Raw genomic sequence first — 16,525 nt, 5'->3', positions numbered from 1 at the left:
GTCACAGAACTTGGCTTACAAATCCCTGTAAAGGCTGTGCACCTTGTAGAAAATGCGAAGCATGCACGAATAGTTAACCCATCAATAAATATATATCACCGCTCACTGGACAAGAGAAAAGCATTGATAAGACATTATCATGTAATTCGGATTACACTGTTTATGTACTAGTGTGACCATATAACAGGTGGTATATAGGAAATACGGCCAATCCTGTAAAAAAAGCAGATATTCGAGTACTGAGGGCAATTGTACACGAGGACAAAAACTATAATATTGCAAGGCACTTTGCAGCAGTTCATGTAAAATCTTGTAATCATCTGACATTCTTTGCAATAGATAGAATTGAAGCACAGATAAGGGGTGGTGACAGAGAAATTGCAGGAGATTGTAGTCTAAGTACATTATTGGATTAAATACCAAGATACCGATAGGTCTCAACACTGATGCGGAATTAAGTGGCCCTGTAGGCTAACTGGTGTCTCATGCCGATTCAGAACATTTAAAACATTTATGAATCTTGTTGTACAGAATGATAAAGAAAATGTATAGCAAATTAAAAGTATCCAATGTTTGATGATTTTAAAGTTTTTAATCCATTCATGTTGTGCTTTTTTTCTTTTCTTTTTCTTACTTTACTTTGTCTTTTCTTTATTTTCTTTTTCATTTACTTCTGTACTTGCACTCTGCATTTCATATGGATGCTTTCAAAAGCAGGGTTTCTCTTGATGCGTTTTTCCTCAAGCACTTACGTCTCCTTTTATATTTATTTTTATTTTATTTTTATTTCTCTTTCATACGTATAATATTTTTTATTAATTTCTGTTTTATTCTTGGTTCAAACCATTAATTATTATTCATCTTGCCGGGGAGAGACTACAAATGAGGCAGTAAGCTTTTATGACAGTAGCAGAATTGGCATAGTGACAATCATCTAAAAACAGATAGTGTGTCTCTCTACAACCAACCATATGGATTTTGAAGTTATTTAAAATACAAATATAGATCAAATGTACATGCGATTGGTCATATACAATAGTATTTGAGTAGGCCCACTGGGGCAGAATTGTTAGTATGGACTTACTGTATTAGGTGAGTACAGAAGGTAATTTTGTTTGGGATTGCCCATGGGGCTATAATTGGAAATCACTGCCTCTACAATAGTAAATACCGGCACATATGGGGAATATGCAAAGCAATTTTGTATAAAACATGTGGATAAGATATGATTTTCAACTACCATCGGTAGGATTACACTAAATATACATTTCAAGATGGCGTGTGTATTCAGGGCTAGTCAAAAATGCATGTCCTCTGTTCATTTTAATGTTTGTTATCAAGTTGATGTATGTCCTTCTTTTATTTCTGTTATCACTGAGATGACGTATGATTTGAAATTGAATTTAACCAGTGGTGTGAGGGAAAGTGCCCACCCGTGATCAAGGCGATGTGTTCGCCGAAACACGTTGGGTTGTTTGTTCATCTACTGGCACAAATAAATTCATTTGGATTGTATCAACAGAAAGCAAATTTGCAGTGCGCATGTTTTCTTTCGAGCGCTGAGAAAAGATATATCTGAGCATATGTGGTTTCCCTCCCTGCACATAAACAATCGCACCAGCGCAGCTACCCTTACAACATGGCAGAAGGGTGCCTGCACTGCCGCTAGGGAGCTTTTTATGTGCCAGTTCTAGAGGAAACACAGGGGTGTTCCATAACCTTCTGAATACGGTGCATCCCTGCATTTTAAAAATGTCTGAGCAGGGCGCTGCTCATTTTGGGCAGCTCCGCGCTCTGAAATTTTGTTTGTAAGTATACCTCCGTGTGTCAACAATACTGCCAAACCTACAAAGAGCAGTGACTCAGTAATGTTCCAGGACTTGATCTGTTCTTACCGTGTGTGCACAGATGTTTCTCAGGAGAGTTTTTAGAAGGATTTCTGACAGCTGCAAAGGTTCGCTGCTCTTTTGCACTGGTGGTGTGGCGCTGGAGGAAGATGATGTGGCGGGCAGTTCAATGTGGTCCTCAGGTTGGTTGAACCCCAGCAGTGAAGCGATGTGCGACTGATCCTGTAAGCTGCTCAGCACCAGATCTAACTGCATTCTCTGGAAGGAGAATATACAACTGAAACCAGTGAGCTTCAAACCTGGCAAAAACACACACCGTCAGTGCACACTCACTAAAAACAAACAGAATGAAGTGCCTACCGGAATGACCACGTCACAGCCATGACCTCTCAGCCCCATAAAATCCCCTTCTCTAGAACTCAACGAAGATAATGCCCAGATGCCCCACTCACCAGATTAGAACAACAATGGTGCAAAACAGAATTTCTTGTGGCCATAAGTCAGTCCCTGAAGGAAAGTCATTGTTCAACCCCAGAGGTGCAGCCCCATCTACCATCTCCATTTGCAAACTGAGAACATGCACATCTCGTGCCGATGGTTTGAGAATGAGGATGCAATTTATAATGCAATCTATAATTATTCATTTGCATCAGGTTGCAAAATGATGTGCCTAATGTATATTAATTAGGCAGGACACATTTTGAGATCTCCTGTGATCGGTTGTGAACGTAGAGCTGGAGGTCTGCAAGAGACAGTAGACCTCTGCCCCTGAATTTCGATTTCCAAATGGAAAACCTTTTTTAAGCAGCTTTTGTAAGAAATCGGATTATTGGTTGAGGGGGGTGTAAACCCTTCCCAAGCAACAGATACAATCCTTGTCAGGGGAAAGAACAAAAAGTCACTTAATTAATCTGTGCTTAACCCTTGGTAGCGTGGCAGAAAAGTCAGGCTTAACTTAGAGGTAATGTGTAAAAAGTATTTATACAGCACTTCAAACAGCAATACTGTGAAAACACAACACAAGGAAAGTCTGACACCAATTTAGAAACAAGGAGTAAGATGAATTAAATAAAATGATACCAGAATGACAAAAATCCAAAGAGTAGAACCGGACATATGCAGTTTTAAAGCTTTGGGTAGAAATAGCGTCTAAAAGCACAAAGCACCAATTGGGGCCATCTGGCCGTGTGAGATCATGGGAAAGTAACAAGTTCAGGTGAACCGCAATGGAGCGTGAGTGGGATACATGGACCAAGTTAGTCCTGCTGAGAGAGTTACCTTCTCAAACTCCAGCGCAAAGAGTCCAGTTTGTGGCAGAGGAGGTCATGAGGAGCAAGGAGGGCATCGCTGATGTCGTTGTAGCAGAAAGAACAGGCCTGGTGTTGCAGATGGTCATCGCTGTAGCGTGAATTTCTGGTTGGTTCGTTATGCAAATGTCGATGAACCGGTGATAATGGCTGGTTCCTGCACCTTCAGGCTCCGCCATTGAATGGACGCACCTGCCCGGGAATGCCAAGCTTCTTCATAACCTTACCTCCGGCTCCTTTTCATACCCGTTAACCGGGTCGGAATTATCACCGGTTCATCGACATTCGCATAACGCTTTCTTCAGCCCTGAAGAGTCACGGACATTGACCTGTTGACGAAACACGTGTCGGCTGGCGTTGTTGCTTTTCTCACGAATATCTCTTACATAAACTGCTTTAATGGAATTACCGGTGTCGACCTCCAGATAATTTTTCATTATTGTATCAACTGTTTATATATTACGTGTGGCCAGTATTTGTGTTATTTTTACAGTGTTTAGGGCCCTTGGCGCATAACTCTTTCAGAGGTTTGGGGTCCACCTCTGCACTGGTGGCACCGTGAAGCATCAGTTCTTCATTTCTACTATACACTATCTTGGTAACCTGCTTGAGCGCCACTGTCTTGCTTTCTTGGAAACCCCTCGCTGAAACTAGGGGCTGTTAGATGACACTGCTCGCCCTATTTAGGGTATGGTGTGATGTCTTTTTTTTTTCTCGGCATCACTGCAGCTAAAAACCTGTCGGTGAAGCACAGTAAATGCAATAATGACTCCCACACCCTAGTAGACAAAATTCCTTCAGATGGAAAAGGAGGAAAAATTCATTTTTTTCTACTGTATGTAGCTGACTAGAGAATGGGAGCAGCCACTTCTGGTGAGCAGACATTACAAGTGGGGTGACTATTTATGATGTGCAAGGATGAAATTCCAGCTAGCATGGCAGCCATCTTGGAATGACTACTTAGTTGGAGTGGGACAAGGGAATTATGTTATGAGAGAATACCTAAGCTCCTAGCAGTGAGGTCTGACAACATGAAGTTGTATTTAATTAATTTCAGGGTCAGCGCTTTGAGAGTTGAATGAGTTAATGCTTTTTAAAGGATCCATTGATATTGTTTAGTGTACACTAGTGTGGATTCTAAGTGAGTGCCTTGTTTAAGCGATGCTTGACTCAGCTCTATGTCTGTTTGGTACAGTGTGAAAGAGCAGTCCTGGGAGCTCTGGTCCTCTCTTTAGCATCTGTGGCAGGATTAGGGGCACGGTTCTGGTGCTGGGAGCAGTGATGTCGAAAACTGGCCCCGCTGCTGCTGGCACGAGTGGTACATCATGCCGCAGTGCATTAGCCCGCCTGCTGTTGCTAGCACACACAGCATGACACTATTGCAGCTCGTTGAGGTTCACGCATTGGCACAGATCGCTTTGGGCGGCCTTCAGAGGCAGGAAGAGTGGATTATTCTTGTGCAGGAGCACAGGAAGTCTATATAAGGGCAACAATGTGTGTCCTGCACAGCAACAGAAGCACAGCATTGGCAGACCAGCACAGCTGATGACCAAGCAAATGCTGAGATACCTAAAGATGGTGTATTTGTTTTATGTGTTGCCTCCCCTGATGTAGGACTACTACACTCAACAACTGGTTCTTTATAAGGAATATCTGCGAACGCACTCATATCTGGTACTAAATGGGACCTTGTATTTCTTACTATATCTGTACAAGCTGCATTGTTATTCAGGATGGTGCTGCGTGCCTCTCTATGTATTGCTGCACTATGATGCTATGACCATTGTGTCTTTATTTTGTTTGTTATTTGCAAAATTCAATAAAAAAAACTTTTAAAAAAAAAGATGGTCAGCAACAAAGAGGCTGACCTATAGGCCTTCTCTGTATACAGTTTTAAAAATTTTTTTGATTATGTCGTTAGCTGTGGCATTTGCTAAAGTTGTCACTTGCCAGACCTTCAAAAGAAAAAGATTTGACTCTCCGGTGTGGAGGATTTCAGGGGCTTTCAGTTGTGACATCTCAATAGGACTTGATTTCCCTCAAAGCATTGAGGACCAGTCCATAGGGTCACTGGTTCTGAACAGGAGAGGCATTGACCAGCACTGTGAGCTGCTGAAGGCATTGTACAGCACTGTGAGCTGCTGAAGGCATTGACCAGCACTGTGAGCTGCTGAAGGCATTGACCAGCACTGTGAGCTGCTGAAGGCATTGTACAGCACTGTGAGCTGCTGAAGGCATTGTACAGCACTGTGAGCTGCTGCTGAAGGCATTGAAGAGCACTGTGAGCTGCTGAAGGCATTGGACAGCACTTTGAGCTGCTGAAGGCATTGGACAGCACTGTGAGCTGCTGAAGGCATTGGCCAGCACTGTGAGCTGCTGAAGGCATTGACCAGCACTGTGAGCTGCTGAAGGCATTGTAGAGAACTGTGAGCTGCTGAATGCATTGACCAACACTGTGAGCTGCTGAAGGCATTGACCAGCACTGTGAGCTGCTGAAGGCATTGACCAGCACTGTGAGCTGCTGAAGGCATTGACCAGCACTGTGAGCTGCTGAAGGCATTGGACAGCACTGTGAGCTGCTGAAGGCATTGACCAGCACTGTGAGCTGCTGAAGGCATTGACCAGCACTGTGAGCTGCTGAAGGCATTGTACAGCACTGTGAGCTGCTGAAGGCATTGACCAGCACTGTGAGCTGCTGAAGGCATTGACCAGCACTGTGAGCTGCTGGAGGCATTGACCAGCAATGTGAGCTGCTGAAGGCATTGGACAGCACTGTGAGCTGCTGGAGGCATTGACCAGCAATGTGAGCTGCTGAAGGCATTGACCAGCACTGTGAGCTGCTGAAGGCATTGAACAGCACTGTGAGCTGCTGAAGGCATTGGACAGCACTTTGAGCTGCTGAAGGCATTGGACAGCACTGTGAGCTGCTGAAGGCATTGGACAGCACTGTGAGCTGCTGAAGGCATTGACCAGCACTGTGAGCTGCTGAAGGCATTGACCAGCACTGTGAGCTGCTGGAGGCATTGACCAGCAATGTGAGCTGCTGAAGGCATTGACCAGCACTGTGAGCTGCTGAAGGCATTGACCAGCACTGTGAGCTGCTGAAGGCATTGGACAGCACCGTGAGCTGCTGAAGGCATTGGACAGCACTGTGAGCTGCTGAAGGCATTGGACAGCACTGTGAGCTGCTGGAGGCATTGGACAGCACTGTGAGCTGCTGAAGGCATTGACCAGCACTGTGAGCTGCTGGAGGCATTGACCAGCAATGTGAGCTGCTGAAGGCATTGACCAGCACTGTGAGCTGCTGAAGGCATTGAACAGCACTGTGAGCTGCTGAAGGCATTGGACAGCACTTTGAGCTGCTGAAGGCATTGGACAGCACTGTGAGCTGCTGAAGGCATTGGACAGCACTGTGAGCTGCTGAAGGCATTGACCAGCACTGTGAGCTGCTGAAGGCATTGACCAGCACTGTGAGCTGCTGGAGGCATTGACCAGCAATGTGAGCTGCTGAAGGCATTGACCAGCACTGTGAGCTGCTGAAGGCATTGGACAGCACTGTGAGCTGCTGAAGGCATTGGACAGCACTGTGAGCTGCTGAAGGCATTGGACAGCACTGTGAGCTGCTGGAGGCATTGGACAGCACTGTGAGCTGCTGGAGGCATTGACCAGCACTGTGAGCTGCTGGAGGCATTGACCAGCAATGTGAGCTGCTGAAGGCATTGGACAGCACTGTGAGCTGCTGGAGGCATTGACCAGCACTGTGAGCTGCTGAAGGCCAGAGACAAGCATCAGCTTTTCTATTATGTCGATTGGGGTCTCTGATCAGGTAGGTGCGTGGGAGGAGGCGGCTGAAGAGGGGGTTCCATGGATGTATCTGAGGGTGAGGATCATGTTTTGCACAGACTGCAGAGTGTCAGAGCACTATGTAAGCACCCTTGTCCTGTCTTTATCAACTAGGACATTTGAACAGGGGGGAGGAGAGCTCATTGACTACCAGCCGACACCAATCCTCCCAGTGCACTCAGGTGGAATGCTCATATTCACAATCAGTCAAGTGTTTGCCACCCAGTGTTGGCACGCAAAGTGCTGGATGTCCCTGGACAACGGATTCGTGCTGATTGGCGCTCATCAGCAAGGAGCGATCCATTGGGTTGTGGGAGCTTGCAAGCAGCTTTCAATGCCAGGCTCTGTACCACCCCAGCACACATGTGCCTACCAAAGTGAGCCAACAACTATATGACATTGCAACGCATGCCTTTACAACGCGGTCAGTAGAACGACTGAGTATTTACCACGCCTACCATTACAACGCAAGTCATTACAACAACTTGCTGTAGAGGGCGCTGGAGTTTGGAATAGTGTAATGTACTATTCCAACTCCAGTCTGTTCAACAGTAGAGAAGGTGTCGGATTGCAAATCCAACACCTAATGCCCTCTACAGCAAGTCGTTGTAATGACTTGCGCTGTAATGGTATGCGTGGTAACAACGCGGTCGTTGTACTGACTGCGTTGTGATGGTACCGCGCTGTACCAAAAGCATTGTAAACACTGTTTCCGAGCCAACCCAGTGTGTCCATTCTAGGATGCGGAGTGAGCGGACAAGGTGTCTAACAGCACTTGATGAGCAGCCTCCCTTCTGTAATTGCACGTGTTGGTTTACTAGAACCCTCCAGAGACCGCCTTCACAGCCCCAATGGCTTCGCTCCGCACCCAAAGGATCAGCTTCTGATATTACCTGCCCTTCGGAGAGACTGTCCCAGTCCTGGCTTTCCTTGGGCAGCAGCGAGTGGATCAGATCTATGCGCTCCATGAGCGAAGGCAGAAGTAAGGAGGCACCGATGGACAGGGTCTCCTTCACAGCCTGAAAAGGAAGCAGGGAGAGGGATCAGATCTTCAAAGTGGGGGAGGGGGATGAGATCCGCAAGGGACATTTGAAGCGGGGGAGGGTGAGGAGATCTGAGAGTGCACTCAAAGCGGGGGGAGGGTGATGAGATCCGGGAGTGACATTCAAAGAGGGGGAGGTTGATGAGCTCCATGAGTGACATTCAAAGCGGGGGAGGGTGATGAGATCCATGAGTGACATTCAAAGCGGGGGAGGGATGAGATCCATGAGTGACATTCAAAGCGGGGGAGGGTGATGAGATCCATGAGTGACATTCAAAGAAGGGAAGGGTGATGAGATCCATGAGTAACATTCAAAGCGGGTGAGGGTTATGAGATTCATGAGTGACATTCGAAGCGGGGGAGGGAGATGAGATATGAGAGTGACACTCAAAGCCAGGGAAGGGTGATGAGATCCATGAGTGACATTCAAAGAAGGGAAGGGTGATGAGATCCATGAGTGACATTCAAAGCGGGGGAGGGTGATGAGATCCATGAGTGACATTCAAAGTGGGGGAGTGTGATGAGATCCATGAGTGACATTCGAAGCTGGGGGGGTGATGAGATCCATGAGTGACATTCAAAGCGGGGGAGGGTGTTGAGATCCAAGAGTGACATTCAAAGTGGGGGAGTGTGATGAGATCCATGAGTGACATTCGAAGCTGGGGGGGTGATGAGATCCATGAGTGACATTCAAAGCGGGGGAGGGTGATGAGATCCATGAGTGACATTCAAAGCGGGGGAGGGTGATGAGATCCATGAGTGACACTCAAAGCGGGTGAGGGTAATGAGATCCATGAGTGACATTCAAAGAAGGGAAGGGTGATGAGATCCATGAGTGACATTCAAAGCGGGGGAGGGTAATGAGATCAATGAGTGACATTCAAGGCGGGTGAGGGTAATGAGATCCATGAGTGACATTCGAAGCGAGGGAGGGAGATGAGATATGAGAGTGACACTCAAAGCCAGGGAAGGGTGATGAGATCCATGAGTGACATTCAAAGCGGGGGAGGGTGATGAGATCCATGAGTGACATTCAAAGAAGGGAAGGGTGATGAGAACCATGAGTGACATTCAAAGCAGGGGAGGGTGATGAGATCCATGAGTGACATTCGAAGCGGGAGAGGATGATAAGATCCTTGAGTGACATTCAAAGCGGGAGAAGATGATGAGATTCATGAGTGACATTCGAAGCGGGAGAGGGTGATGAGATCCTTAAATGATATTCAAAGCGGGGGTAGAGGATGAGATTCATGAGTGACATTCGAAGCGGTAGAGGATGATGAGATCCATGAGTGACATTCGAAGCTTGGGAGGGTAATGAGATCCATGAGTGACTTCGAAGCAGGGGAGGTTGATGAGATCCATGAGTGACATTCAAAGCGGGGGAGGGTGATGAGATCTATGAGTGACATTTGAAGCAGGGGAGTGTGATGGGATCCATGAGTGACATTCGAAGCGGGGGAAGATGATGAGATCCATGAGTGACATTCGAAGTGGGAGAGGGTGATGAGATCCATGAGTGACATTCGAAGCGGGAGAAGATGATGAGATTCATGAGTGACATTCAAAGTGTTAGAGGGTGATGAGATCCATGAGTGACATTCAAAGCTTGGGAGGGTGATGAGATCCATGAGTGACTTTGAAGTATTGGAGGTTTATGAGATCCATGAGTGACATTCAAAGCGGGGGAGGGTGATGAGATCCATGAGTGACTTTCGAAGCAGGGGAGGGTGATGAGATCCATGAGTGACATTCAAAGAAGGGAAGGGTGATGAGATCCATGAGTGAGATTCAAAGTGGGAGAGGGTGATGAGATCCATGAGTGTCATTCGAAGCAGGGGAGGGTGATGAGATCCATGAGTGACATTTGAAGCGGGGCAAGATGATGAGATTCATGAGTGACATTCGAAGCTTGGGAGGGTGATGAGAACCATGAGTGACATTCGAAGCAGGGGAGGGTGATGAGATCCATGAGTGACATTCGAAGCGGGAGAGGATGATAAGATCCTTGAGTGACATTCAAAGCGGGAGAAGATGATGAGATTCATGAGTGACATTCGAAGCGGGAGAGGGTGATGAGATCCTTAAATGATATTCAAAGCGGGGGTAGAGGATGAGATTCATGAGTGACATTCGAAGCGGTAGAGGATGATGAGATCCATGAGTGACATTCGAAGCTTGGGAGGGTAATGAGATCCATGAGTGACTTCGAAGCAGGGGAGGTTGATGAGATCCATGAGTGACATTCAAAGCGGGGGAGGGTGATGAGATCTATGAGTGACATTTGAAGCAGGGGAGTGTGATGGGATCCATGAGTGACATTCGAAGCGGGGGAAGATGATGAGATCCATGAGTGACATTCGAAGTGGGAGAGGGTGATGAGATCCATGAGTGACATTCGAAGCGGGAGAAGATGATGAGATTCATGAGTGACATTCAAAGTGTTAGAGGGTGATGAGATCCATCAGAGACATTCAAAGCTTGGGAGGGTGATGAGATCCATGAGTGACTTTGAAGTATTGGAGGTTTATGAGATCCATGAGTGACATTCAAAGCGGGGGAGGGTGATGAGATCCATGAGTGACTTTCGAAGCAGGGGAGGGTGATGAGATCCATGAGTGACATTCAAAGAAGGGAAGGGTGATGAGATCCATGAGTGAGATTCAAAGTGGGGGAGGGTGATGAGATCCATGAGTGTCATTCGAAGCAGGGGAGGGTGATGAGATCCATGAGTGACATTTGAAGCGGGGCAAGATGATGAGATTCATGAGTGACATTCGAAGCTTGGGAGGGTGATGAGATCCATGAGTGACATTCGAAGCTTGGGAGGGTGATGAGATCCATGAGTGACATTCGAAGCAGGGGAGGGTGATGAGATCCATGAGTGACATTCAAAGCGAGGGAGGGTGATGAGATCCATGAGTGACATTCAAAGAAGGGGAGGGTGATGAGATCCATGAGTGACATTCGAAGCAGGGGAGGGTGATGAGATCCATGAGTGTCATTCGAAGCAGGGGAGGGTGATGAGATCCATGAGTGACATTCGATGCAGGGGAGGGTGATGAGATCCATGAGTGACATTCAAAATGGGAGAAGATGATGAGATCCATGAGTGTCATTCGAAGCGGGAGGGGATGATGCGATCCTTAAATGACATTCAAAGCGGGGGTAGAGGATGAGATTCATGAGTGACATTCGAAGCGGTAGAGGATGATGAGATCCATGAGTGACATTCGAAGCTTGGGAGGGTAATGAGATCCATGAGTATCTTCGAAGCAGGGGAGGTTGATGAGATCCATGAGTGACATTCAAAGCGGGGGAGGGTGGTGAGATCTATGAGTGACATTCGAAGCAGGGGAGTGTGATGAGATCCATGAGTGACATTCGAAGCGGGGGACGATGATGAGATTCATGAGTGACATTCGAGGCAGGAGAGGATGATGAGTGACATTCGAAGAGGGGGAAGATGATGAGATTTATGAGGGACATTCGAAGCAGGGGAGGGTGATGAGATCCATGAGTGACATTCGAAGCGGGAGAGGGTGATAAGATCCATGAGTGACATTCAAAGCGGGAGAAGATGATGAGATTCATGAGTGACATTCGAAGCGGGAGAGGGTGATGAGATCCTTAAATGACATTCAAAGCGGGGGTAGAGGATGAGATTCATGAGTGACATTCGAAGCGGTAGAGGATGATGAGATCCTTGAGTGACATTCGAAGCTTGGGAGGGTAATGAGATCCATGAGTGACTTCGAAGCAGGGGAGGTTGATGAGATCCATGAGTGACATTCAAAGCGGGGGAGGGTGATGAGATCCATGAGTGACATTCAAAGAAGGGAAGGGTGATGAGATCCATGAGTGACATTCAAAGCGGAGGAGGGTGATGAGATCCATGAGTGACATTCAAAGAAGGGAAGGGTGATGAGATCCATGAGTGAGATTCAAAGTGGGGGAGGGTGATGAGATCCATGAGTGTCATTCGAAGCAGGGGAGGGTGATGAGATCCATGAGTGACATTCGATGCAGGGGAGGGTGATGAGATCCATGAGTGACATTCAAAATGGGAGAAGATGATGAGATCCATGAGTGTCATTCGAAGCGGGAGGGGATGATGAGATCCTTAAATGACATTCAAAGCGGGGGTAGAGGATGAGATTCATGAGTGACATTCGAAGCGGTAGAGGATGATGAGATCCATGAGTGACATTCGAAGCTTGGGAGGGTAATGAGATCCATGAGTGACTTCGAAGCAGGGGAGGTTGATGAGATCCATGAGTGACATTCAAAGCGGGGGAGGGTGGTGAGATCTATGAGTGACATTCGAAGCAGGGGAGTGTGATGAGATCCATGAGTGACATTCGAAGCGGGGGACGATGATGAGATTCATGAGTGACATTCGAGGCAGGAGAGGGTGATGAGTGACATTCGAAGAGGGGGAAGATGATGAGATTTATGAGGGACATTCGAAGCAGGGGAGGGTGATGAGATCCATGAGTGACATTCGAAGCGGGAGAGGGTGATAAGATCCATGAGTGACATTCAAAGCGGGAGAAGATGATGAGATTCATGAGTGACATTCGAAGCGGGAGAGGGTGATGAGATCCTTAAATGACATTCAAAGCGGGGGTAGAGGATGAGATTCATGAGTGACATTCGAAGCGGTAGAGGATGATGAGATCCTTGAGTGACATTCGAAGCTTGGGAGGGTAATGAGATCCATGAGTGACTTCGAAGCAGGGGAGGTTGATGAGATCCATGAGTGACATTCAAAGCGGGGGAGGGTGATGAGATCTATGAGTGACATTCGAAGCAGGGGAGTGTGATGAGATCCATGAGTGACATTCGAAGCGGGGGAGGATGATGAGATCCATGAGTGACATTCGAAGTGGGAGAGGGTGATGAGATCCATGAGTGACATTCGAAGCGGGAGAAGATGATGAGAATCATGAGTGACATTCAAAGTGTTAGAGGGTGATGAGATCCATGAGAGACATTCAAAGCTTGGGAGGGTGATGAGATCCATGAGTGACTTTGAAGTATTGGAGGTTGATGAGATCCATGAGAGACATTCGAAGCTTGGGAGGGAGATGAGATCTGAGGCTTACATCCGATGTAAGGGAGAGTGTTGAGATCCGAGAGTGATATTCGAAGCAGTGGAGGGTGATGAGATCTGAGACTTACATCCGATGTAAGAGTGGGTGTTGAGATCCAAGAGTGACATTCAAAGTGGGGAAGGGTGATGAGATCCATGAGTGACATTCAAAGTGGGGGAGGGTGATGAGATCCATGAGTGACATTCGAAGCTGGGGGGGGTGATGAGATCCATGAGTGACATTCGAGGCAGGGGAGGGTGATGAGATCCATGAGTGACATTCAAAGTGGGGGAGGGTGATGAGATTCATGAGTGACATTCGAAGCGGGGGAGGGTGATGAGATCCATGAGTGACATTCGAAGCGGGAGAGGGTGATGAGATCCATGAGTGACATTCGAAGCTTGGGAGGGAGATGAGATCTGAGGCTTACATCCGATGTAAGAGTGGGTGTTGTGATCCAAGAGTGACATTCAAATTGGGGGAGAGTGATGACATTCATGAAGCAGGGGAGGGACAGCAAGACTAAGGTATAGAGGTGTTTTTTTTTTTTTTTTTTAACTTTGTTTATTGAATTTTGTACCAAAACATTACAGTCATACAAGAACCATAAGCGATGTTCAGTGGCATTGCAAGTCGTAAATCATTACATCAGAACATTCAATAAGTGTCCAGGGTGCATGGGAACAGCAACACATAAGAACGATATGAGTCTTAACAGAGGGACACGGGGCGGCAACAGCTGGCAGTAGGGCCATACACAAAGTAAGCATGCAATGAAAGCGTGGGGTCCCGCAGATGGAAGCCTCCCGTGCGCTACACCTCGCCCAAGGCGTGACCGCCATCCATATACCTCGTGCAACAAGCATGTCAACCAATCAACAGGGCGTGGGGATCGCGGGAGAGGGACCAGAGTGGCCGCTCAGGGAAAAGGGGAGGCCAGGGGACACGGGAGCACAACTCCCACCCCCGCAGTCCCGCAACAGTTCATCCGTCACCTTGCACAGGATGTGCGTCAAGAGCACCAGAAGCAGGGTCATCATGGGCCAGAGGGGGAGCATCCTCCGTCAGGGCTCCCGGGTATTGCAGTAGGTAACATTGTAAGGGTCCCCAAATATCAGCAGGGCGGGACCGCACAGGGAGCAGGTCAGAGTATGTTAGTATCTGCTCTTGGCAGTAGACAAGGTCCTTAAGCCATTCCTTAAATTTCGGGGCCCTCCCCCGACCCCACCGGCAAGCTACACGCCGCTTCGCCAACAGCAGCGCCGTAGTGACAAATTTGCGACGCGCTCGCGGAATATGTTTGGTATATCCCAATAGCGCCTGCACCGGCTCGGGCACAAGGGGCAGGTCCACCATCCGCGAAACGGCGGAGTATACGTGGGTCCAATAGGTTTGAATAGCAGGGCAGTCCCAGGACAGGTGCAGAAAGTCTGCATGAGGGGCATGACACCTCTCGCAGGTATCCGAGTTCTGCAGCTGAAACTTGTACTTGGTGACCGGTGTGCAGTACAGGCGATTCAGGAATTTAAAGTGAATGACACGGTGTCTACTGCTCGCAGAAATCTGCTCTGTCTGTATGCAACAATATGACCACCTGTCATCCCCCAGCTCCAGCCCCAACTCCCGCTCCCACTCCCCACGGGCCCGTGAAGTGCTGAGTGCAGTGTCAGAGCGTACAGTATGATACAGTATGGAGACCAAGTGGGAGGGCGAGGATGCCTGTAGGACTCTATGCAGTGGACCTGTGATTTCGGGCTCAGCCGGAAATGTCTGCAATATGGATTGCATTCCATGCCTCAATCTAATGTAGAGGAAAAGCTCCAGAGGGGTAGGCGCGTACCCGTCAAAAAAATGTTCCCGGTCGCGGAAGCGCCCAACGGAGAAAAGATCTCCCCACCTCTGAATCCCCAATTTGCGAATCAAATCTTGGAATAATTTCTCTTGTAGCAGGGGTAGCTGCGGATGGTAGGCAATGGGGAGAAGGGGTGAGTACAGAAACGAGCTCGCCACTCGCTTAGATATCTCTAGCCACGCCCTCACTGTACCCTGCAAGGCGTTGTAATTAGCGGTGCTATGAGGAAGTGTACTATGCAATAGGCCCCGCAGGGGCAGGGGAGCCGCTAGCCAGTCCTCCACGGCAAGTTGGGGCATAAATGCAACGGGGTGGAACCAATAAAACGCATAGAGCGCTTGAGCGCAGTGATAATATAGCTCCAGGTCCGGTATATCCAAACCACCCCGCGAATACGGAGAGGTCATCACGGCCCACTTCAGCCTAGGTCTCTTCCCACCCCACACCAACCGAGTCAATTCCGAACGCAAACGAGTGAAAAAATGCCGGCCCGGGGGGAAGGGGATGTTCATGAACAGATATAAAAGTCGGGGGAGCACTACCATCTTAATCAAGGCGGCACGTCCCGCCATCGAGAGGGGGAGCGCTAACCAACGGTCCACACAAGAGGAGACGTGTGTCAATGCCGTGCCGTAATTTGATCGCATGAGTTCCTCCCTATCACGAGAAATCCTAATGCCAAGATATTTTACATCAGAATCACACCATTCTATGGGATAGTCAAGTGAGAACCTCTGACATCCATCCGTCAGATGGAGGATCTGAGACTTCGACCAATTGATTCGTACACCCGACATCTCTCCGTACGTTATGAACTCCCGGAGTATCGGCTTTAGGTTATCTTGGGGGTCACGCACATACAAAGTAATGTCATCTGCATAAAGTGACAGCAGTAGCTGTCGCTGCTCGCAGAACAGTGCCCTATGTTGATGACGATGTCGCAACCGCGAGGCGAGGGGCTCCAGCGCCAGTGCAAATAAGAGGGGGGATAAAGGGCACCCCTGCCTGGTCCCACGGGCAATTCCGAAGGGCTCCGATGTCCTCCCATTGACTAAGACTCTGGCACAAGGGCCGCCATAAAGGATAGCTATCCAGCCCAGGAAAACCCGGGGAAAGCCCATACTAGTCAGCACCGCCACCAGGTAATCCCACTCTAGGGAGTCGAACGCTTTCGTCGCGTCCAAAAAGACTGCCACCATCTGGAGACTGGGGGCCACATTCTGTAAAGTAGCAAATAGCGTGCGCAAGTTGTGCGATGTTGCCCTACCTGGTATAAAGCCCGACTGATCCGGGAGTACCAGTCCCTCCATGAGGAGCGTCAACCGGTTAGCCAGAGTTTTGGAAAGGATCTTTGCGTCACAGTTAAGGAGGGACAGGGGCCGATAGGAGTCAGGGGAGGTCGCCGGTTTGCCCGGCTTCAAGAGGGAGGTGATCAAGGCCTCTCTCATGGTAGGGGGGAGTTTCCCCAGCGTGTGGGCTTCCTCAAACACCACCTTCAAAATCGGGGCAAGGATATCTATGTATGCTTTATAAAACTC

General features: G+C 48.2%; 1 protein-coding gene across 7 annotated transcripts in view; it reads right to left on the bottom strand.

The window, feature by feature from the left end:
* The window catches only part of LOC146863653 (putative E3 ubiquitin-protein ligase HERC1), a 1,482,062-nt gene that overhangs the window by 1,190,507 nt on the left and 275,030 nt on the right, over window positions 1–16,525 (bottom strand). For all 7 annotated transcript variants that reach the window (XM_085627737.1, XM_085627739.1, XM_085627735.1 and 4 more), the window contains exons 13-14: window positions 7,891–8,016; window positions 1,896–2,105 (exon numbers count right to left, since the gene is read on the bottom strand). In XM_085627737.1, the coding sequence (XP_085483863.1) occupies window positions 1,896–2,105; window positions 7,891–8,016 (336 nt within the window). The remainder of the gene's footprint in view (window positions 1–1,895; window positions 2,106–7,890; window positions 8,017–16,525) is intronic.

The sequence above is a fragment of the Triturus cristatus genome, chromosome 2_1 (assembly GCF_964204655.1).
Source record: "Triturus cristatus chromosome 2_1, aTriCri1.1, whole genome shotgun sequence".
NCBI classification, from domain to species: domain Eukaryota; kingdom Metazoa; phylum Chordata; class Amphibia; order Caudata; family Salamandridae; genus Triturus; species Triturus cristatus.
This window is presented reverse-complemented; position numbering and strand designations above follow the sequence as displayed.